Source organism: Amblyomma americanum, chromosome 1, assembly GCF_052857255.1.
Source record: "Amblyomma americanum isolate KBUSLIRL-KWMA chromosome 1, ASM5285725v1, whole genome shotgun sequence".
Classification (NCBI taxonomy): Eukaryota; Metazoa; Arthropoda; class Arachnida; order Ixodida; family Ixodidae; genus Amblyomma; species Amblyomma americanum.
Window position 1 is genome coordinate 503461006 of NC_135497.1, and position 23399 is coordinate 503484404.

The window sequence follows — 23399 nt, forward strand, 5'->3', positions numbered from 1 at the left end:
CCCGCGTCGGCGTTGGTCACCTCAGTGATTGCCCTTAGCAAGTGGCAGTTCGCGCGGTATCTGCTTTTGCGCTCGCATAGCAACTCTCTCTCGTCTAGCGTTATATGGTTTTGGGCTCCGTAGGATTCTTCTTTAGGACGCCTTCATTATTACGAAAGGTTATGTTTTGATGGGTTGCTAGCTAGAACCACGTTCTGCACATAACTTCATTTGCCAACTTATAACCTAGGCTGTGAACTGAACATTGCTGCCTACAACGTATCATCAGGTGCTGCTAACCAGTTAGTTCTAAACTACTGAGCACACAGCGTATATGGTGCATAGTTTTCTTTTGTTCAGGCTTCGTTGCGCAGGAGCCTTTTCATAATATCCAAGACGTACAAGGAAAGAGCTGTTCCTCGCTGGCTGTCAGAAAACCCGTCAAGGGACTTCTTTGTCGGAGCACCAGTACTGATGCCGAATCGTCAGTGCCTGCAGCGAAAATAACAGATACGAAAGAGTGACGAAAGCAAAGAAAGTATTCAGCGCAAACTCTTAATCTTTTCAGGCACCATTCGTCATTTGTTGTTTAGGCAGATGCTTTTTTCTTCCGCCCAAACTGAGTGTGTCCTGAAGCCAACTAATAAGCTTTTCAAGAAAAATACCCGCTGCTATTTATACATAGACATACAAAAAATTTCGTAGATATGCTAGAACGGTTGCAGATGAGTACCAGAAACGTCAGGGAATCCCATATTTGCTATTCTATACATGTTGAGATGATGCAAGAAAAGTAGTGGTAAAATGACGTTTACGGAAGGTAAAAATTGCCTACAAAAGTATGGTGGAAGCTGTGTTATCAAGCTCACTCGTTTCAGAAATGTTATATACGACATTCGCTCTGGGGCACAATAAGGGCCGCAGGTTGCGACATAAAAAAAACTGAAAACTGGCTGAAGCACATGCATCAGTGCTGCCTGTAGCCCAGGCTAAGAAGAAGCTATAAATTCACAGTTTACACAGGTGTTTACATACACATCGAAGCGTTCAACCTGATCCAACTCCTTCGAGTCGCCGGCTATTCAACATAAGTAGCCATGAAGTTCAATGTTCAGCTTTTCACACACCCAATTTTACTGTGATCAGAAAAAGGTTTACGACACCCAAGACAGAGAGGTTAGTTTGATGCAAAATACCCTAGCCTGCAGCACTTTCCCCGGAACGGAAGTTAAAGGAGAGAGCCATAAAGTGTTATAATGGGTAGCAATTTATAGATAAGATTGGTGCGCGCCTGCGACACGACGTGGCTCCTGGTAGTCCGCTTCGCGCTGTGAAGCCAAGCACCACGCCCTGCAAGAACCCAGTACAACTCGGTTGACTTAGAAGCGGCCGTAGAGTGTGTCAGAGGTTTTAAAGATTCTAGGTCTCCAGGCGCATCATATGTCACAATTTAACGACCACTCATTGAGCAAGTGCTGCCTGTACAATCCTAGTACGTGCGCTTCCTCAATGACCCAGAATCATCATATTTGTAAAAGCCTCTTCATTCAGATAAAAAAGACCCCTGTGTTTCGCATTTGATGCTATTGTCTAAGGAAGAAAAGTGCGAACTCCATACATCTGTGGTCCAGGGCTATCTCCTGTGTATGTGTCTGTCAGCCTATAGCAATGTCTTAGCATTCCAGTACCCTACGCCACACCATTCCTTTTGAAAATAAAAGTCATTGCTGTGTCGTTCAAGATAGCATGCGACGCAGACAACCGCTGAGCTCGAGGTGCAGATTAACAGTGCGTTTATTGGGCGCTTGCGCTCTTATATCAGCCACCCGGCTGGCCGGCTTGCACAGCATGGTTGCCAGTCTTGAAGGCCCTGGTTGCCAGATCCGATACATCTTTCTCCCTCTAAAAACAGAAAAAAACTAGCACAATACAACAGCAGATCGATTCAAGCAATTTGATGAAAGTCCTTTTGATACACGAGGCGGGTGGGCTTTTTCCTTAACCGGGTGCTCCGGCGAAGCCCAGCGTCGTCCGGCTCGGAATTCATGGTTTCCAGAGGACTATGTTGCCCTGGCTCAGGATGCTCTTGAGGCGTGTGGGCAGCCGTGGCTTGATCGTCACACGTGGGGCTCGAGTTGCCCAGGGACTCCTGTGGTGCCGCAAGCCTGGAAGAGAAGCACAGTCGCTAGCACTGTCTTCCGTACAGTCAGGAATGGTTTCCAGTGAGGGGTCGAACTCTTCGTTTGTTCGCAGCAGATGTTGACGGTTGCGACGAAGCTGATTCACGTCTTTTTTACGGACCATGTATGAGCGAGGGGCGACGGCGTTTTCTGCGAGGGCCTTTGTGGTCCACCCTCCCTTGTCGAGCAGCCTAACGGTGTCATGCTCGCCGAGTGCTTCTAGTGGACGTCTCTGAGGGTGGGCTTGGGTGTGCTTTTTGACCTCTGGTGCCCTACGGTCTGCGAAGTCAGGCAGCCTCGCTCTTAACCTCCTGCCCATGAGTAGCTCGCACGGGGCTTGTCCGGCCTCGAGTGGTGCTGTCCTGTAATTAAGAAGGCGATCCAAAAGTATTCATTCACATATAGCGCCTTCTTGAGGAAACATTTCACCAAGTTCATCCCTTTCTCTGCCAAACCGTTTGAGCGTGGAAAACCGGGACTAGAAACAACATGGGCAAATTCAAACTGTTCTGCGAAAGCATGAAATGCCTGCGATGAAAGTTGTGGTCCGCCGTCCGTGCATACTTCAAGCGGGATGCCGTGACGTGCAAATATCATGGCCAGCTCCTCTATTACACAGTGGCTAGTAGTGTGAGAAAGCGGCTCTACTTCAGGGTAATTGGAATAGGCATCGTAGACTGCAAGGTAGTTCCGTAATGCTCGAACAAGTCCGCGCCTACCCTAGCCGACGGTAATGCGGGACAATGCCTTTGCATTAGGGGTTCACTTGGTTGCTTGTAAGCGAAACGGTGGCAGGTTTGGCACCTGGAAACTTTCTCAGTTATTTCTGCTGCCATACCAGGCCAATACATCAATACTCTGGCCATTGCTTTGCATTTTCCGACGCCCAAGTGGCCCCCGTGTAGGCGCTGCAACATTTCTTTTCTAGGGACTTCGGAATGACAACTCTATATCACGCAACAGTACGCCTTCCACACTTGATAGCTGAGCTTCGAAGGGAGCTAGCTGACCTATAACGCTATGTCCATCTTGTAGGGCTTCAGTGACTCGCCTTAGCTCGTCGTCTTCACTCGTTTCTTTTGCCATCCGCTTGACTGTTGTGTCGCTGACGAGAGTGGAGAGGCCGGCCGTTGCATGGGTGGCCACATTTTCTAGTTCGCTTTCAGGTGGCTCATCGCTGTCGCATCGGATTCTTGAGAGAGCATCGGCCAGAGCAAGGTCTCTCCCTAGGACGTACAGCAGAGAAATGTTGAACGGCATGAGGCACATAAAGAAACGCTGCAGGCGAGGAGGCATGTCTGACAGGTTCTTCTGGGAAATGGCTATCAGTGGTCGATGGTCCGTTTCCAATATTACGTCGACATTAAGACATTAGGTGTTATCTTTCAGCAGAATATGTCATGGGATGTCCACGTGGACAGCATGCTAATTAAGCTAGCACAAGTAATTGGGCTAGTATACCGCAATCGCAATTTACTACCACCAAAAATCTTACTGTTACTTTATAATACCTTATTCTCCTCCCGACTCAATTATTGTCACTTAGTTTGGTGTACGACAACTTACGGAAATTTGCAGAAGCTTCACAAGTTGCAGAAAAGGTTTGTAAGAGTAATAGAAAATCTGCCGTTTTATTCACATACGTATCATCTATTTCCCAAATACAACATAATTCCTGTTACCAAACTGTTTGATTATATCCTTTGCAAGGCAATTAAGAATGAAAACGCTAGCAACAGTTCATTTCTACATCGTCTAGCCAGGTTACAACCAAACACTACTACACGCCAGACACGTCACACGGAGCTCTGGAAAGTAAGGACGTTTCGCACAACATACGGCCTACAAACAATACAGAATAAACTACCCCGGTTACTAAATGATTTAAATCACAAACATATCCAACTTGAAAAGGTGACGTTCAAAACACTCCGCCGGTATTTCAACATGTACTAGGACACTTCGCTTGCCCTTCCTGTTTACTCTGTCACGTTGTTATTTACCCTGACTGTACCGCTTGTCTGTATTCACTTTGTTCTGAATTTTATTTGAAGCAAAATGTGCTTAATTTATCTGTTACTTTCGCTAAACTCATTGCCATCGCTCATGAATGTTTCATTGCTTTTGTAAGTGCTTTCTAACTTCATTCTACCACATTTTCTGTATAATTTTATGTAGTTCTTGTGAGTGATTGTAATTGCAGATGTTTTCGTGTTTTGTTCTATTTTGTTTTTGGATGAGACATGCCGTTTCATTGCGCCTATGATGCTGTCAAGTGTATAGGGGGGCCTCCGGCTTTGTCAAGCTGTCGCTTGTGACAGCTTTTACTGCGGGTCTCCCGCGCCATGTATTCATTAGGCGCAAATAAAACCATTATTATTATTAATATTATTATTATTATTATTATTATTAAAATCGCGAAACCGTTCACATGCGAAGTTGCCTTGAAGTACAAATCCATCCTCTGTCTGAATTGCTTCCACTTTTCCGCCGGCGCTTCGGAGAGCAGTTGGCGATTAGGGGGCGGTAGTACTTCCATTGCGCTGGCTCAGTTGAAGCGGGGAATGGGCGTGATAAGAACTTCTGACACCATGTGTCGTTCAAGATAGCATGCGACGCAGACGACCGCTGAGCTCGAGGTGCAGAGTAACAGTGCGTTTATTGGGCGCTTGCGCTCTTATATCAGCCACCCGGCTGACCGGCTTCCACAGCATGGTCACCAGTCTTGAGGACCCTGGTTACCAGATCCGATACAGTTACCACCACCACTGCCCGATTTGCTGGTGTTTGTGTTGAAACCGAAGGCATGATCATAAATCACGGGAAGCGAAGTACTAAACCATACCTTGTAATTTGAGAACGGTACATGTCTGGCACTTGCCTACCTCTACAGCAATCACGATAAGCCTGCCAATGTGTGTGCAAATGCTCTTGCGCTTGCAAATCTGGCGCGATTTTAATAGGGGAGCAGCTAACCAGAATCACTAGCGCCTGCGAGAGCCTTCTCTTTCGTGCCATATGTCGTATGTGCAGCCGCTGACAAAGCAATGAATTGAAGGGGATTGCTTCCAGCTCATGCAGAGAGGCTATTGTAGCATCACCGAAATTCGTAGGCGTTGTAGAGAACTTTTCTGATTTTTAGTAAATCTAGCACACTGTAGGCATTGTAGTTTCTTTCGCTTTCCCAACTTTCTCATTGTACAGCACAACGAAAAACAAGTTGTATTGCTCTGTTCTGCAGGAAATGGTGCTACGTGGTAGCACGCACTGCCACGTGGTATGAAATGGGCATGCTGTGCTCGTCAGTAAACTCTATAGCGCGTTGCATACATGATGAAACACGGTATTACAGCGACCCAGTAAATGTGAAATGGCATTTAGAGGAGCTGACATGTCAGTGCTTTGACCAAAGCGATGACACAACGTACCTGTGCTCTCTGCTGGCCCAAAATTCGCGAGCGCCGGGAATTGCACGCTCGGGATCGGCACCGAATGGCGTCGCCGACCAAGTCTGTAACTTCGCAGTGTAGGACCGCCTGGACATGAGAGCGGCAGTGAACAGCATGCGTCTTTGTTGAAGTTGTTCTGTTTATTCACTGCAATAGCGATAAAAAAAACGTATAACACTGAGCTCGACCATTAGGTAGGAAAACACCGTTCCCCGAAGCAGAAAAAAAAAATTCAAACCACTGGCAGAAATGTGCCGCGAACATAATAATTAAGACTTTGAAGACGGCAAAGTAAATTTTCTTATCGCCAGTGATAACAGAGGCTATTAAACTTTATTAAATAAATCAATGAAACAGCGCACTCTCTGATTTTTTAACCTATAAGGTGTAATCACTTATCCGATTTGTGCCTGAGTGGCCCACATTACCACAGAGCAAAGGACAGTAATACTTGCACGTTTCAACAAACATCCAAGAACAAATGCCCTCTTTGCATTATTTCATTATTGAATTAAGAGTGCATAAGTGTCTAAACACATACAAGTTAGGGTGTTTGCTACGCGCCTTTTGAAGCATAAGAGAATCGTACACCAAAACTGCAAGATTTTGCTCCTGCTCTCAAAGAAGCTTAGCAGACGCCGCATTGGCTCAGTGGTTATGGCGCTCGGATGCTGACCCGAAAGAGGAGGGTTCGATTCCAGCAGCGGCGGTTGAATTTCGATGGAGGTGAAATTCTAGAGGCCCGTGTACTGTGCGACGTCAGTGCACGTTAAAGATCCCCAGGTGGTCGAAATTTCCAGAGCCCTTCACTACGGCGTTCCTCATAGCCTGAGTCGTTTTGGAACGTTCAACCCCCATAAACCAAGTAAAAAAAAACAGCTTTCAAGAGTGCGTTTTCATGTATGCTGGCTTGCCATGCTCTATATTGTGTCTGAAAAATTGTGCAAGAAAGTACGAACTACTAATAAAGTAACTTCCGAATAACAGCCTGAGGGGAGAGCTGGTGCGTGACGAAATGAACGGCGGCGCAAACAAGGACACTAACTAGAAAGAGACACCACATGCGCACACTACCAACTGTTTATTGCGCGAAAAGGTGGCATATTTAAACATTCAGCTTAAGCATGTGATATCGCATTATCGCTCCGAACCCAGCGCGTGGGAAAAAAGCACTGACATCAGGAAAACGAGCAACCCCTGCAGATTCTGGGCAGGAGTCCCGATCAGGTGGCAGCTGAAATTATTGAGGCTTTTATGATTAAAAAGAAGGGAAGCATTTGTGTTAGCGACTCTTCGATATCCCTCCGTACAAATCAAGTTTCATTTCTGGATAGTTTTTTGTGACATCATGTTCAGTGCGACTCTTCAGCCCTCCTTTTCTAGCGGCCGTCTGTGGAGTTTTTTTTTTAGAATCTTTGTTACTGTCTACACCTCAATACGGATTTGATCAAGGCAGATCCACTGAAACAGCTTTTCTAACACAAAAAGAAATAATTCTCGAAGCATTTGAAAATAAAGAGATATGCATAGGAATTTTTGTTGACTTTTCATAGGCTTTTGACCACCTTATTCACCAAAAACTACTAAAGAAACTTGAACCCTACGGCATACGTGGCACACCACTCCTCCTCATCGAATCATATCTTCAACATCGTTTTCATTGTGTGCACATAGTAAATGAACTCTCCTCTCTTCAGAAAATTTTTACCGGCGTCCCACAGGGAAGTATATTGGGACCTTTACTTTTTATTCTTTACATTAATGACATTGTTAATATAAGTAATAAGCCTCAATATGTAATTTACGCAGATGACACTAGCATGTTCTTTAAAGGTAATAGTCTCGAATTTCTAGTCCCAACCATTAACAGCGCGTTGGATGCCCTCAAACACTGGAGCGAAGCAAACTCCCTGGTACTAAACGCGAAAAAGACAAAAGCAGTTGTTTTCCAAGCGAGAAATAGGGCGATCATGGCAGAGCATCAGTTTCCCATTGGGAATTCTATTATAGATATTGTAGATACGGCCAAAACACTTGGAGTATTTTTCAGTAAGAGCATGGTCTGGGACGCTCACGTTAGTATAGTTCTATGTCGCCTCACGAAATGTGTAGGAATGCAAGCAAAATTTCGGTATTTTCTTCCGACGTCAATAAAAATACTAATTTACAACACGCTGTTCCTCCTTCATTTAAATTACTGTTTCTTAGTATGGGGCAATACAACGCAGGCCAACATAAATAAAATATTCATGCTCCAAAAGAAAGCAGTCCGGCACATAGCAAACGTCGATTACCGTGCGCACACAGAATTTTTCACGCGCTTTCAGATTACACCAGCTCATGACCTATATGAATATCATTTAGCACTGAGATATAAAAAGTGTATACGCTACCACCAGTATACGTTCCTAGAACTATCCTGCCTGAAAGCCACTATTCCAACATATGCATTTCGAAATCAGTCATTCTGGTGCGTTCCCTTCTGTCGTACAGAATACGGACGTTCTATGTTACGCTTTGCAGTTCCACATGTATTAAATAAGCTGCTGAGTAGAGGAATATCTGTGGAAAAAAGTAGCCCACGTGACATTCTTGTCGCTTTAGAGCGGTGACTTTCAGTCCCTTTTGATAAATGTGCTGACATACGCAACATTTTTTTTTAAATATGTGTACTTGATTCTATCAATCAGTTTGTCATATTATAAAAAGCGTACAAAAGCTTTAGTGTTCATGTTTTGGGCGTACAAGTTCTTTTCTTTGTCTTTTAACAATATATGCTCGCAGCGCCTCTTAACTTTTTTTTTCTACCTCGTCATTGTTAACCAAGCTCTGTTGCTTTCGTTGTATTTTGCCTTGTAGAAGGGGCCCGGACTCCTTCAAGTGAATTTTTATCACTTTTCTGTCCGGGCCTACCTACATCTTCCTGATGTAAATAAAGACGAACTTGAACTTGAACTTATTGAGTTTATCTTTATAGTGTTTGCAGTTTTTCGGTTTCTGACAGCTTTTGCTTCATTTGTTTACTCTGCTTTCGCTAAGATTGTTATTTGTAATTGGTTTTTTAGTGTCTGACCACTTTTGCTTCTCATGTAGGACTCTGCTATAGCTACGATTGTGTGACGCTGTTTTTTCTAAAAGATGGCCCCCTCCTTTAAGTTTTTTAATTCCTTTTATCAGAATCTGTTACTTTTTTTTCTGCAGGGGTTAAATTTTCTTGTTCGTTTTCCTGATGTTGATGTTTTTTTTCCACGTGCTGGGTTTGGAGCGATAACGCGATGTTACATGCTTGAGCTGAATGTTTAAACAAGCCACCTTTCCGCGCGATAAACAGTTGGTAGTGTGAGCATGTGGTGTCTCTTTCTTGTTAGTGTCCTTGTTTGCGCCGCCGGTCATTTCGTACTGATAAAGTGTTTACGCAATTTGTCCTGCATGTCAGTGCCAGCCATATGGCTTACACTGAACGGCACCAGCTAAGACGTCGCTCTTCTTTTATTCGTCGTAAATTAGAGCAACAAATCGGCAGTATTGACTAATGCCATAGCCATACCGTAGCCGGTAGAATCTTCTATCTAGAGCGCAGCCTCGCAAAGAAAAGGTCAACGAAATTAGTCCGCCCCTCTTCCGTGCTCTGCTGCTAATGATTGGGTGCTACTTAGCTGATTTCTTTTTGTTTCTGCACATGTGCAGCAGGCACGTAGAATGGTCAGTGGGAGAGCATGAGAAAGTGTAACTGGGCGTAGGGAGGTAGGGTAGGGAAGTAGACAATAGTTTATCCGGCAGCGAGCGACTGCACACAAGTTCACAACTTGTCATCTTGTCAAAAGCAGCGGTGTCGACTTGCTGAACCAGTTTTGGGCTATCGCTGACGGTTTATTCACGCTAAACTGGCTTGTCTGATATGAAAAGGCATAAGCGTACAGCAGCATAAGGACGTCATTGAAATCCTATCCCCAGAAATGCTATATCACAGTTCTATATCACACTTCACTAATAACGTGTGAAGCAAAATTTTTCTCTTAAAAGATGGCTGCCAACCATAGGGCCGCTACCACATGCCAAAGAAGTTAGAACTCTCCTGCTAAACTCGTTGTGGGTGTCCCTGTTGTATTGAATTGTCGCGAATTGTGACCCCCCTTCCAGCCGTACTTCACTTGTGGCACTATTTTTCTTCGTGCTGACTGCACGCCTTAGCTGTGCGAAATCCTAAAGTATAGCTTTACCCGGGCGCCGGTGTTTTGCTTCATCAGATTCCTGAAGTGTGTGCAGGGACGAGTTGCTTCTGCAGGATGTGCGGGAAACCACTGACGTGGTTGATGACGACTGGCGTCTTTTGTACCACCACCACCTGCGATGTCGACCACACTTTTTTGAGACGCGATGTGGGAATTACGGACACTCTAAAGGTTTTATCTACATCTTGTAATTTACTAAAACCTTGCACCTTAAATGGTGAAGATTTAGTGGTATGCTAAACTTTCTGATGTCTTATGCCTTACATTTGATTTGTTTCTATATAAGGGAATTTTCAAATATAACTGGACGGCAATTAAGAATCCTTGCTATGCCTCTTATATAGGCAAGGAGTAGTCGAAAACCAAATTCCACTGAAGTGAATCACATGTGCAAGTAATCTTAGTTTTAAAGCGAAGCATTCTTGCGTTCATCTTCTTTCCATGGGACCCCCAAACTTCTTAATGTTGACCATTCAAGCTGGACATAGAGCACTCATGTATGGAGTGCGTGCAAAAATCTCTACTGGAAGACGTTCGTAATACAGAGCTCAAAAAACAGGGTAAAGGGTATCTATTAGAAATGATTAAGGTTTGAGGCTTTCTAGTTTCTTGCAATTTAAAGCGATCTGTAAGTAAGAAGAAAATAATTGAAAGCTCCAGCTGCTTGGGGGAATTTTGCCGCCACACCGTGTTTAGAGAAACCTCTCCAAAACGCTTGTAATGAGATTTTTATAAGAAAACTAATACACAACGCTATAGGTATATGCCTAAATTGCGAAACTCGGGGCAGCTGTTCAGCATCACCAGTTCAGCATCGCTTTTGCATCCAACGTTCTCGTTGCTATGTGGCCCACCATACACATGCCTGCATCCGGCCGGTTCTTCTTATTACTGTCGAGGATACTCGTATGGCCTACGGAATCCCAGCAACCAAGGCTGCCACACCGCGAGACCACCTTCAGTCCTGATGCGAGGCAGAAAACTGAAGCTGTGAACAACATTGGTACCTCAGCTTAAACAAAGTGATACCCTCTCTAGCGTATAACTTGCCACCAGCACCTTATACCCGCGCGGGGCTGTGCGTGCAGGGACTCGCTCCGTAACTAAGCCGCCGATTCCACACCTAGCGCCAGAAGCGCCATCTCTCGGGCCCGCCATAAATTTGTCTATCACGGAGAGCACCCACCCGATACACCGCGACTGTGTAGCACTCAAATGTGTATCACCTGTAAACTTCTTGCAAGGATATACAGCAGCTCTAAAAATTAACGCATATTTCTTTCGACAGCACAAGCAAGATAGGCTTCTTTTTTTTTTACTGAAAGGAAGCGCCAAAAGCTTATGTTTGTTTTTCTTCCTTCAAATCTTACCTGTGATGACATAGTACAGCTTGTACGAATTGGTAATGCACTTCAAAAAAAAGTTACCGATTTTTTTACGTTGAATTCATTAAACGGTCTCCGGATAGCGTTCCCCACGCGAAATGTCAGAAGGCTCACAAGCACCCCGTCAGGACCAGGCTGAGCAGCAGTGGCACGATGATCGTCAGAGACTCGACAGGGATGGCTTCCTTCGCAGAGTGAACCACCCGGAGGGCTTGGGTGACGCTCTCGAAGCTGCGAAAATCGACTCGCCCGGTGGCTTCGTGGACGTAGTCAAAGGTGGGTGGTAAAGGTGCCGCTACTTGTGCTGCAAAGTAATAGCGCAGTTGCGCTATTCAGAATCTGGCAACAGGTGAGAGTAATTAGGCTTCACTGCTGCTCGCTTTTCTAAACGCCTACAAAGCTCAGTACACTGCTGAAATACTGCTGATGTAGACGGGGAAGTAGAAAAGAAATTGTACCGCGAACCGCGGTGGCTGTGCACTGTGGGGAAACGTTCGCACAACGGGCGTTTTTCTCCTTACCGGTTTTCTGCCTAGATATAATCACCTTGCAGAGGACGTTTCTTCAGAACAGTTTAATTTATGTCGACCCCGTTTATTTTCTTGCGCCGGCTGCGTTCTTATGAAGGAAAAACGCTAAGACGCCCGTGTGCTGTGCGATATCAGTGCACGTTAAAGATCCCTAGGTGGTCGAAGTTATTCCGGAGCACTCCACTACGGCACCTCTTTCTTCCTTTTTTCTTTCACTCCCTCCTTTATCCCTTCCCTTACGGCGCGGTTCAGGTGTCCAACGATATATGAGACAGATACTACGCCATTTCCTTTCCCCAAAAACCAATTATTATTATTATTACTTTTTAGGACCACAGGGCAGATAAATACTTTTTTTTTTCAAAATGCTGAATTATAAGTTAATTGTGCCAAATTTTCTTCTAACTCTAGATATATCAACGAACGCTGCAACATAAAAATTCAAAATCAAAATGTATGCCTCTCGCAATCAAGATTATAAGAACGTTTCGACCTCTACCACTCTGCTAGGAATGCGATGATTGTTGAGCAAGCCTTCTGCCACATTTTCTAAACTCTGCCGCCATTTAGCAAGATTGTCAAGAAAAGCATATACTGCAAAACAATTTTCTGAAGATATAACAGTTGAATATTGGTTGAGTGGTCACAAAATTATTTTTAATATACTTAAAAATTTCATTTGTGCATATCGAGAAATAAAAAAAATTGAAAACACCCATCCTTTCTATACATAGTCTTTTTTTTTATGCGGCACAAGTGGGTCATAAGCGAGGAAAAACTTGAGGTCTGACGGTCTGCTTTCTCCCTTCCTTACTGAAATAGTGACTTCGTTTTTACTGATGACCTAGGCACAAAAACAAAAAAAAAATGTGAAAGTCCGTCTCCATTTGGCGGCAGTTGGGCGCGCGCACTATACACACAAGAAACAACTTAACACTTTGAGATCCCCTATTTTTACCTACCTCGTACATCAAGGTTTACTTCGTAGAAACGGTTCCTGTTTCTGCCGTTATTACACGATTCTGATATAGAACCTTACTGGCGTTAGAGGTAAACTGTCCAGGAATCTTTCCTATCTATTGCCGCGACGTCTAGAAAGGCCTCATGCAAAGTGTTCGAATGAGTGAATCCTCACGAGGGTCATGATAGGCGGTTAGACGCCGAAGTCCAGGGACGTCTTCGGCTTGCCTATGCCAGATGCCCAGCAGGACGAAAGGCCATGGCTTGTGGTACAAACCAACGAAAATCGCAGCCAGCAGCGTCCCAACGCAAGTAAGCAGCAAAATCATGGCGACCCGTCTTGTGTTTTTCTTCTTCTTCAGCGCTTCTTTTACTTACGTTTTTAGTTTATTTTGCCAATCTAAATGTATATTTACTAAGCCTCGCACGGCGGCCAAATGCGACTTCTGATATTTTGTTTTATAAGGCCATAATAATAATGGCTACCATCTATGGATACAGTTTACCGCCGTTTAATGCGTTCTATCGGGAGCAAGAGAGAGAGTGAGAAAGAAGAAAGCCAAGGAGCTTAATACTATATGGTCGCGGATATTCAATAATGTGGTAAATGTGTGAATGACTCTAAGTGGGAAGCTAATACAAGTATAATTATGTTACACTCCTTAGCATATCGCATATTGGGAGTGTAGTCTGTTTTGCCTTCCACGTACCAACTAAATACGGAAGTTCTAACATCACGACACAGTGAGAATTCAGGAAGAAAAGAAGTGTAGGGCAGTCTGTTGAAAATGTGGCGGTGTGCTCATGAGCGATTCCTTTGGAGGAAGATCCACTTCATTAACATTGTAAGTGTGCACTATCGACTTATCCAAAGCAAGTTGACTGATTTATTTTGCCCTCAGGGCGGAAGACTTCAGAGGGAAGGGGAGAATACAAAAGGTTATTATGAAATCACAAGTACAGAACAAGATCAGAGGGCAAGATATCAAATAAAGAATGCAGGTACTGCGCAGAGAGTGTAGTTGGAGCAAAGTGTCATCTTCAGAAGCTTCAGCAATTGTAAAAAAACCAGCGTGTAAAAAGCACACCGCTTACAATATTTACTTGCAAATCATGCAGCGTTGCTCGTTTTGCCTCGCCACCGTTCTAAACACCTCAATAGAGAAAGAAGTCGCATTCTTACGCCTCCGAAGCTTAGCTCTTCATTTTACTCTTGAGATAAACCTGGATGAGTTTTTTTCTCTTTGTATCTGTGCCAAACCCTGGCTAATCCCCCACCATGGGTATGCGCCATCGTATTTGAGACAACAACAACAACGACAAAAACAGCACTTTCAGGAGTACAGGCGAGTCCTACGGAATGGCTGTACGTACTTTGTTCGGCGACTGTGTAAGAATTCGTTCGGACTTGGTTGACATATGACGAACCTCCAGTCGCACTGTCCGTATGGTGACCATTCAGTTCGGGCCGAACAAAACAGAAATAGAAAATGGTAAAACAGCGGGGAAAATGCGGTATTTACAATGAAAACGATGGCTAGGTTTGAAGATTCTCGAATGCCTCAGTGATGCTTCCACCACTCTCTATTCTGCACGGGTTTCCTAGCAAGAACTTCGTCCGAAACAGCAGTAGTCGGTGCGCGCCATTCGCCTCTCCGTTGGCGACGCTCTCGATGCTGGGGCGCCTCCGTCGTCAGTTGTACCTCGGCGGTGGCGTTGAGGCGCTCTCCATTACTTTGCTTCTTTCTGGCTGCTTCAGGTTCGATTATCTTTAGTTATGTAAGCGGTGTAGTTCTCTTTCGGCGAAAAAGCAGTGCGTGTGTACGCGTGCGTGCGTGCGTGCGTGCGTGCGTGTGTATGTCTGCGTCACCGTCACCGTCGAGGTGTGCATCTGGTAGCAAGGCTGAGAACTTCGTCAGCATCAAGGCGCAAACGGCGAGGAGGCGCTGGACTATGCCACGTGTGGAGTTCGCTGACCTTTCCGCGAACTCGTTGATCTTGTATTCGCAAGGAAAGCTGCTCCCACGGGGTCGGAAGTCCCCAACAAAGGGGCCCGTCTCATCCCTGCCGCCCCTTTGTGCAGCGGACGTCCTCGTTTACGCCGCGCCGTCACGGGGATGACCCGCCGGGAAAAACGCGAACCAAGTACAGCTAACGACATGTGGTTGTTAGGGGGTTGACGAGGTTTCGGGGGCGCACGAGATATTAGCCGAGTGACCGGAAGCCCACTATTCCTGTAACGACTGTCTACTTCCCTTAACGACTGTCTTCTCTTTGTTGCTGTCAACAACCTGAGTCATCGCCTCGTCGGCACATGTTTCTAGCGTCTGTGGTGCCGTGGGTGGCGTGGGAACGGAAGTCGCATTTGTGTTGTTTGTGTAGTTATTCGAAACCTCCTTCCCAAATGTTTTAATCAGACCTTTTTCCCCAATCTCTGATCAGTGGGCGGACCTTATTTTCCTTTCCCTAACCACTGATTGGCGAGATGGGTCGTTGGTTATCTTATTGGTTGCTGTCCCCGCTAAGGGCGGAGACAGAGGGTTTAAAACCAAGCGCTCTGGGTTGAGCGGGGGCTGAATTCGTCTGATCCACGATTTAGTCATGTAAATAGTTTTCTCCTTGCTTTGTTTCTTCTCGTTTTTTTACCTATGTTGTAAATAAATAGTTAACCTTCTCCTTTCCTTGAGTAATGTGAATGTTTGCGAGTAGAACCACCGGGTCATCAAGAAACTCCGATTTCATCTTCAAGTAGTTTCCTCACATCACCACCTGAAAGCGGAAATTCAACTGGCACAGTCGGCACAGGAAACTCAACTGGCGCAGCACATAGGAAACTCAACTGGCGCAGTCGACACAGGATCTGAACTGGCACAGTCGACACAGGATCTCAACTGGCGCAGTCGACACAGGATCGCAACATCTTTCTACTCAAGGCATTGGACGGAAGGTGAGAAGAACAAGTTGGTGGACAAGCTGTTTGTCCTAAAGGAGAAAACGTGAAGCTGCGTCGCAAGACTGACGTCGAAAGCTTCAGGATCACGGGTCGAGTTCGAGAGGACGTCGGAGGCTCAAGTCAGCTAGGAGCTGAAGGAGCCGGGCAACAACAAGCCATCGAGGGTTCGAGTCAGCGAGCTGCTGAAAAGAACCAGGCGTCCACATCGAACGGGTTCGAGTCAGCGAGCTGCTGAAAAGTAACCAGGCGACCAAATCAAGCCAGTCAAACGAGGCAGGAGTCAGCGAGCTGCTGAGAGATCCAGAGCTCAAGTCGTCCGCATCGAGGAGCCCGTCGTCATCACTGAGGACGACGAGATCACCGGGGCAGAGAGCAACCAGTAAGGTGGGATACCTTTCTGCTTTCTCCGAATTCACCATGTCGGTGTAGTGTTTAGTGCTAGAAACAATAGCACGGAAAACGGAGATGGCTGCCGTACGGTATGATCAGGAGGGCAGGATGCGACGTGTTGAGCAGGAGGAGGCTGAACAGCTGAGTGAAATTAAAAATTTGAAATTCCAAATTGAACTAGACAAGAAAAACCTTGCACAGATGCAATTGAAATTAAGGCAGGGGGCGAAAGTTGATAGCGAGGTCTTATTCGCAGCAGTTCAATGTTATACCTGCATGAAATTTGGACACTCGATGATTGACTGCCCGAATTCAAAGCAAAAACAAGATGTTCCCGCGGTGAGGACAGATGTGTGCAAACTAGCAGCTCAGGTAGAGATACTGGCGCCTGATAAACCAAGCTCCCAGTCGGAGATGGCTGTTGATAAGCTCAGTCAACCAGATAGGGTTGACGATCTCGCATGCCGCAACTTGCAATCCGAAGGTCAACATTCTGAAGCCTGTGTGGATTCAGGGAACGAAATAACAAAACGGGAATGTGTGGTTCTCCAAAGAGCACAAGCTGATCTAACGCTGTGTGCCGTGCCAGAACAGATCGCTGAAGGCAGAGAGGCGTTAGAAACTTCTGTGAAGCACGCGCTGTCAGAGCGAGCATATATAGAGCTGACCCAGGAGGCGCAGGAGTGGACTTCTCGTGAACAAGAGTTGAACATTGTGCAAGAGCAGGTCGGAGCTAACTCTGAAGCGGCGGGAACGCGCGAGGAAGAGGTAAATCAGGATATGATAGCGGGCACACTCCTTGTAGGTGATGGTAAGCTAGCTGCCAAAGATGAGTTGGTTAGCCAGCTGGAGCTGACACTGTGCGCAGTGACAGCAGATGTAGCTCCAGGTGTAGGGAAGTTGATAACACTTGAGACGCCCGTGCTGCTGGAGCAGCCAGAAAAGGTGAAGCTGCAGGAAGAAAATGAGAAAGCTGATTTGAAAGAGCACTTCATAACACCACGCGAATCTGTTAGCGACAAACCTGAGGCTTCAGTAGAGCTTCAAGCAGATCCGGAAGCTGCAAATGTGTCTGCAGCAGATTGGGAGTTACCAACGACAACTGCAAAGAGTTTCACAGCAGGTAGGGAACTCGGAGATTCGGATACTGCATTCATCCCTGTAAGTCTAAACATGAAGCATAAGACCTCATTACCAGAAGAGGGGGAGCAAGCTGGTCAAGGTAAATGGGAGAAAAGATTGCTTAAGGGCATGGTTTTCTTTGAAGAGAATGCCGGCTGCCAGCCGTACAGGCAGCTAGCGCTACCTGAAGAGCGATGTAAAACTGCATGTGAAGTAGCCGGTGACAGGCCTATCCCAACTGTGAAATTCAAAGAGGCAGAGAACGCAGACACGATGGCAGCAGCAATCTTGGTAGAATGGAGGGAGCTGGTGAGCTTTGTTGCTTTTGATGAAAACGACGATGTATACCCGATAGCGGCGGTAGCCTTCACAACCGGCGCCGTGCCGGATAAATTGGAATTTTGGTCCAATCTTGTGGACAAAGCTAAAAGGAAACATCTTCTTTTTCGAGATGTAGGTGGCTAGAAATCATTCTGCCAATTTGGCGCACCGATCTGACATGGTGGATTCTGGAATGTGCAGATTGGTGTCCGAACCTTGTGTGCACGGAACGAATTGAGGCTGTGTATGTGTGTGTGCCCAATGCTGCTTGGAACCTTGTGGACGGACTTTAATGTCACACTGACAGCAAGTGTCCGCGTGACATTCTTGGTTGGGAGGTGTGGAGTTCGCTGACCTTTCCGCGAACTCGTTGATATTGTATTCGCAAGGAAAGCTGCTCCCACGGGGTTGGAAGTCCCCAACAAAGGGGCCCGTCCCATCCCTGCCGCCCCTTTGTGCAGCGGACGTCCTCGTTTACGCCGCACCGTCACGGGGATGACCCGACGGGAAAAACGCGAACCAAGTACAGCTAACGACATGTGGTTGTTAGGGGAATGACGAGGTTTCGGGGGCGCACGAGATATTAGCCGATTGACCGGAAGCCCACTATTCCTGTAACGACTGTCTACTTCCCTTAACGACTGTCTTCTCTTTGTTGCTGTCAACAACCTGAGTCATCGCCTCGTCGGCACATGTTTCTAGCGTCTGTGGTGCCGTGGGTGGCGTGGGAACGGAAGTCGCATTTGTGTTGTTTGTGTAGTTATTCGAAACCTCCTTCCCAAATGTTTTAATCAGACCTTTTTCCCCAATCTCTGATCAGTGGGCGGACCTTATTTTCCTTTCCCTAACCACTGATTGGCGAGATGGGTCGTTGGTTATCTTATTGGTTGCTGTCCCTGCTAAGGGCGGAGACAGAGGGTTTAAAACCAAGCGCTCTGGGTTGAGCGGGGGCTGAATTCGTCTGATCCACGATTTAGTCATGTAAATAGTTTTCTCCTTGCTTTGTTTCTTCTCGTTTTTTTACCTATGTTGTAAATAAATAGTTAACCTTCTCCTTTCCTTGAGTAATGTGAATGTTTGCGAGTAGAACCACCGGGTCATCAAGAAACTCCGATTTCATCTTCAAGTAGTTTCCTCACATCGCCACCGGAAGGGGAAACTCAACTCCACGGCTCTCGCAGATCACTGCACGGGCCATACGGCCGAAGTTCCGGCATTCGATTCCATTATAATCCAGCTCGAATGGCCGTGGGCCGAGGAGGTACATGGTAGTGACGACTGGTAGCCGGTGTCGGAAGGCTCGACGCATGGTCACTATACGTGATGCTTGGTTCCGCGTTGCGACCGCGAGAATGGCTCCAAATGCGCTCAAGAACACTGAACGCATTCACACACGATTTCTTTCAAATGTCAACAAGTCGCCGTCTGTGTGAGCACCTATCAATGAATGAAAAGAAATTCACGCGCCTTATATAACCGCCTTGAGGGTTGGTGTTCTAGCGAAGGGCATGCGCAATAGAATAAAAAAGCAGAAGCACGCTGTCGCATGAATTATTGGGGCAATGACGATAAGCGAAGTATTCGGAAAGTATATCATCACCCCGTAGTTTTCCGCGTTTCTAAAAGGCAAACTTTACGTCTTATCGTCACGGGCGCTGTGACATAAGCAAGCGTGAAGGGGAGGATAAGGGGAGAATGATTATGTCTTCGTGCAAATCTCCATAAACTTTGTTTTTTATTTATTATACGTTATTCCGCCCCCTCTTGCTGATGAATGCATACAAACTGACTACGCAGGGCTATGTCAACAAACTAGCCCAATCTCTAAAGGTTCTGATATCAGTCTAAACCTAAACGTTTAGAAACAAACTGCCATGATAGCCGCAATCAAGTTTTTTTATTTTCATTAGCGAATCTTGCTTACTTTTCTGACGACAAACCAAAGCAGTATCTGTAGTGATGACAAGCGTTTCCGCGGTCTCCTCTACCGAACAATCTTCATGATATACCGATACCCAGGGAAACAAAATCTGTTCTCGTGTGCTTAGACAAAAGTGTATTGACCATTTTTTGAACTTTCCTCGTCGTAAGAATGATGCCCAGTACGGTTTCTCTTGAAAATCATGAAAGCTTGGTTGGAGGTGGAAGTCCACCTCTAGCGGCATCGTGCTTGCATTAGTTTTCGTTGTCTTTCGCTACATGGGCAAATGACACATATGATTTATTTTTCACAAAATGATTCCAGCAGCCTCACATCTGAAATAAAAAAAGAGCATTTCATGTATCGGTGTATTGTTTATGGGGGTTTAAGGTCCCAAAGCGACTCAGGCTACAGAGGACGCTGTAGTGAACGGCTCCAGAAATTTCTACCACCTGGGGTTCTTTAATGTGCACTGACACCACACAGTACACGGACCTCTGGAATTTCGCCTCCATTGAGATTCGACCGCCGCGGACAGGCACCGCGGTGGCGCCCATTTCATGTATCGGTAATACCGCTGCTCTTTCGTGTATCAAAGAACTGCTAAAGGAAGTAATCGCCAAGTCCTGCCTTGTTTGTGTGTGCTGTCTCCGTCTTCTAGCGCCTGTACGCTTTTTGCCTAAACCATGTCATGCTACAACCAACTAGCTCAAATCAAAGTCTCGCTCTAATCGCCAAACAATATAGTCAAGCCCTGACGTCACCGTTCTTGAAGGCACATAGACTGGCCCAGTGGAGTGGTCCGCCCCACAAATTTGCTGTCCTGAAAAGATCAGTTCTCAAACCATGCGCCACATTAAAGATGTATTGCAGAGTGAATGCGCCGACGTTGCTGGTTGCTTCAGTCTTTCAATAATAATAATAATAATAATAATTGGTTTTTGGTGGAAAGGAAATGGCGCAGTATCTGTCTCATATATCGTTGGACACCTGAACCGCGCCGTAAGGGAAGGGATAAAGGAGGGAGTGAAAGAAGAGAGGAACAAATAGGTCCGTAGTGGAGGGCTCCGGAATAATTTCGACCACCTGGGGATCTTTACGTGCACTGACATCGCACAGCACACGGGCGCCTTAGCGCTTTTCCTCCATAAAAACGCAGCCGCCACGGTCGGGTTCGAACCCGGGAACTCCGGATCAGTAGTCGAGCGCCCTAACCACTGAGCCACCGTGGCGGGGCCGAACTCGTTTTTAGCACAAGTTATAACGATGTATGAATGCCATCTATGGACCGGGTGCCTGCCACTCGAAGACATGCGCGCTCTCATGTCCGCACCGGTGCTGCTTCCAAAGTGCATGGAACAAGCCACAGGCCTCGTTGGCGTGCGGTACCAAATAGCAGCAACGCTTCGAAGAAAAGTAGCTCCGCTAGAAGGCTGAATATTAAAGCAGCTTCCTCAGCTAGAGGGACAGTTCATCTGCGTCGCTTTTCTCTGTCATGCATTCACGAATACATCCAGCATCTTGAGACACGTGCAACGAAGACGCAAATATAGTATGTGTAATAATGGGATGGTTTGCAAATGAGCTCCTGTACGCTTTGGAAGAAGTGGGTGGCCGGAGATGATGAACTGGAACCGCTGCACAGTGTACATGACAGTCCTAACATGTGCACGTTGAGCACTGCTTTCCTCCCGAGGATTGGGGAAGGAGGGCTTGAACTGCAGAAGCAATCGTGCAGAATATGCCTCACTGGAGCACTCAAAGCAGTCTATCAACCGAGACTTCACGCAGTCGCACACATTCCAAGCGGAGGTACTGCAGGTTCAGGAACTGTTGGAAGCGCATCATAAGCTCCCGCCCGGAAGGATATTAGGCGCCGCTACTTTAGCTCGTTGACCAGTCCACACGTCCCTAGGTTACGACCCACAGGAGGGCAAGAGGTGAACGTCCAGAGCATCATGAACTGGACGTCATTCCGGCACTCTAGCAGGTCCGTACCACTGCAGTCATTGCCGAAGGAAACAGTTGATTCAATCTATTTCGTGCGATTCGTTAAGTTCGGCAACTGTGCAAACCAAAATGAGCGTCATGTTGGAAATGCAACTGGCTGTATTGAGACTATCTTTCGAGCCGTTAGTGGATGCCTGGGTATGCATATTTGGTGCAGTTACTGCTAACAACATCCGGTCTGAAAGCACACTTCAAGGCATCATGATAGTCGTTTACGCGTCCGCTTTTACGCCATAGTAAAGGGTCACGCCTGCCTCACAGAGGTGTTGGAGCAATGTCACCGAGGCTAACGAAGCCGCCAGGAACAAGAAGTAAGTTGACCGAGCAGGTATATGGAAATGACGAAGGGTGGCCGGAAGAAGAATGCTGGTCGCATGGTTACAGTACCTGTTGCCTGGTTTCACAATGTGACCAAGAATTGCTGAAAATACGCCCAAAGACTCTGCACGCTTTCACACTAGCCGTCTTTCAAATGTGAAAAAGCCACCGTCAGTGTGTCCGCCTATCAATTATTACTACAAAATCTCGCCTTATTTATGTTTCTATAGGGTTGGTATTCTGTCAAAGAACATGCGCAGTTATATCATAATGCAAAAGCAAGCTGTCGCGCAAAATCTTAATGCTCTCGCGTTAAAATTCAGAGAAAATTTAAAAGCGAGAATAATGGCGGCTCCATCAAAGAACAGCGCTAGCTCAATGCAGGCAGACCTTTCACGGCAACAGTCTATTATATTTCCGACAACTCCACCCAGTGTCTCAACTTTAAAATACAGACATAAAAATATAGGTGCGGTGGTTCCGAAGAATGCTGTTTCACAGTTTAACATCGAGCAAGAGTTCATTAAATTTTATAACTAAATGACGTTAACAGATCATTAAAGTTTAACAGGACGGAAGTTTCAAATACGAACTTGGACAGATACACCCAAGTTACGCGGACATTTCAATAATATATATGTGGCTTGATACCAAACATCAGCGTTTCAAGCTTAGAAAAGAAAGGGTTCCAAGATAATAAACTAGATGACGGCACCAGTACCAAGAAAATCAATTCGTGACAGCCGTAGAGAAAAGAGGGTTCCACCATAATTGATTAGATGGCGCCACGGGTACTGAGAAGTGAACACACAGGAACAGCCGGATGTATGAGGAAACAGGTGTCTGGTATGCTACTAGATGGCGCTACGGGTATCAAAAATGGAATATACTGCTAAATGTCTGCTTCACTTGCTTGAATTTTCAGGGGCAGATTCTTCAGGACGCCTGATGTCCCTGTCGCCAGCCTTTTGAGCATTACTTTGAAGAAACATAGAACAAAGGAAAACAAGCGAGACATAATAAAGCAATTTCGGATCTCTGCTATGCTCGGAGGAAAAGCGAGAAAAGTAGATAAGAATATCAGATAGGAAGGACGCAAAAATATTTAAAAAATGCGAGGAATACGGCGGGTATTTTACAACCTGCCGCGGATGGGCAAAATCACCATCAAAAACCGTCACGTGGTCATCATTGAAGTGCCCGGTGCAAATGTGTTCTTGGATACAACACAACATTCGATTTTCGCAAAGAACCGGGAGTAATTTTTCTGCGTCTCACGTACGCAGAAATTGCGCTGTTATCAGTGGTGTTGCCAGTGCAGAAGCATCACAAGGTGAGCGGTTGACCACAATGACGACAAATTATTAACGGTTTGACAATACTGCACCCAGAGAGAACTGACACGACATATTAAGGCTGCCTTCCGTTGAGGAGGCGTGTTCGATCAATCGTCCCTAAGATACTACAATTAAAATTATAATAATTAGATTTGCTCAACCTATATGTCCGATCTTCGCTTTCCTGACGGCTTTGTCCAACTACCTCTGTTAAAGATTGCACTTGACCAACCTCCTCAATGAGCCAACTTTTTCCTAAGCTTATTTTTCCTGCTGCTAGTTTACACCGCAGTTTCCTTTGACATATAGGTA

The 23399-nt window shown here is 45.9% G+C and overlaps 1 protein-coding gene across 1 annotated transcript; it reads right to left on the minus strand.

Annotated features, from left to right (window-relative positions):
* Positions 1-1783: 1783 nt before the first annotated feature.
* Positions 1784-11486, minus strand: LOC144106328 (uncharacterized). The gene is made up of 5 exons (XM_077639106.1): positions 11346-11486; positions 9829-9953; positions 5588-5695; positions 3211-3385; positions 1784-2521 (listed from the first exon to the last, which is right to left on the minus strand). The coding sequence occupies exons 4-5, from the start codon at positions 3243-3245 to the stop codon at positions 2023-2025; spliced, it is 534 nt and encodes a 177-aa protein (XP_077495232.1). The 5' UTR covers positions 3246-3385; positions 5588-5695; positions 9829-9953; positions 11346-11486; the 3' UTR covers positions 1784-2022.
* Positions 11487-23399: the final 11913 nt, after the last annotated feature.

Excerpts from the sequence above, each read along its gene's own strand:
- LOC144106328 (XM_077639106.1), bottom strand. The coding sequence starts at position 3,245 with ATGGCAAAAGAAACGAGTGAAGACGACGAGCTAAG. Across the intron at positions 2,522-3,210 it reads AGTGAAGACGACGAGCTAAG|GACAGCACCACTCGAGGCCG; the intron begins GCGAGTCACTGA and ends TCTTAATTACAG.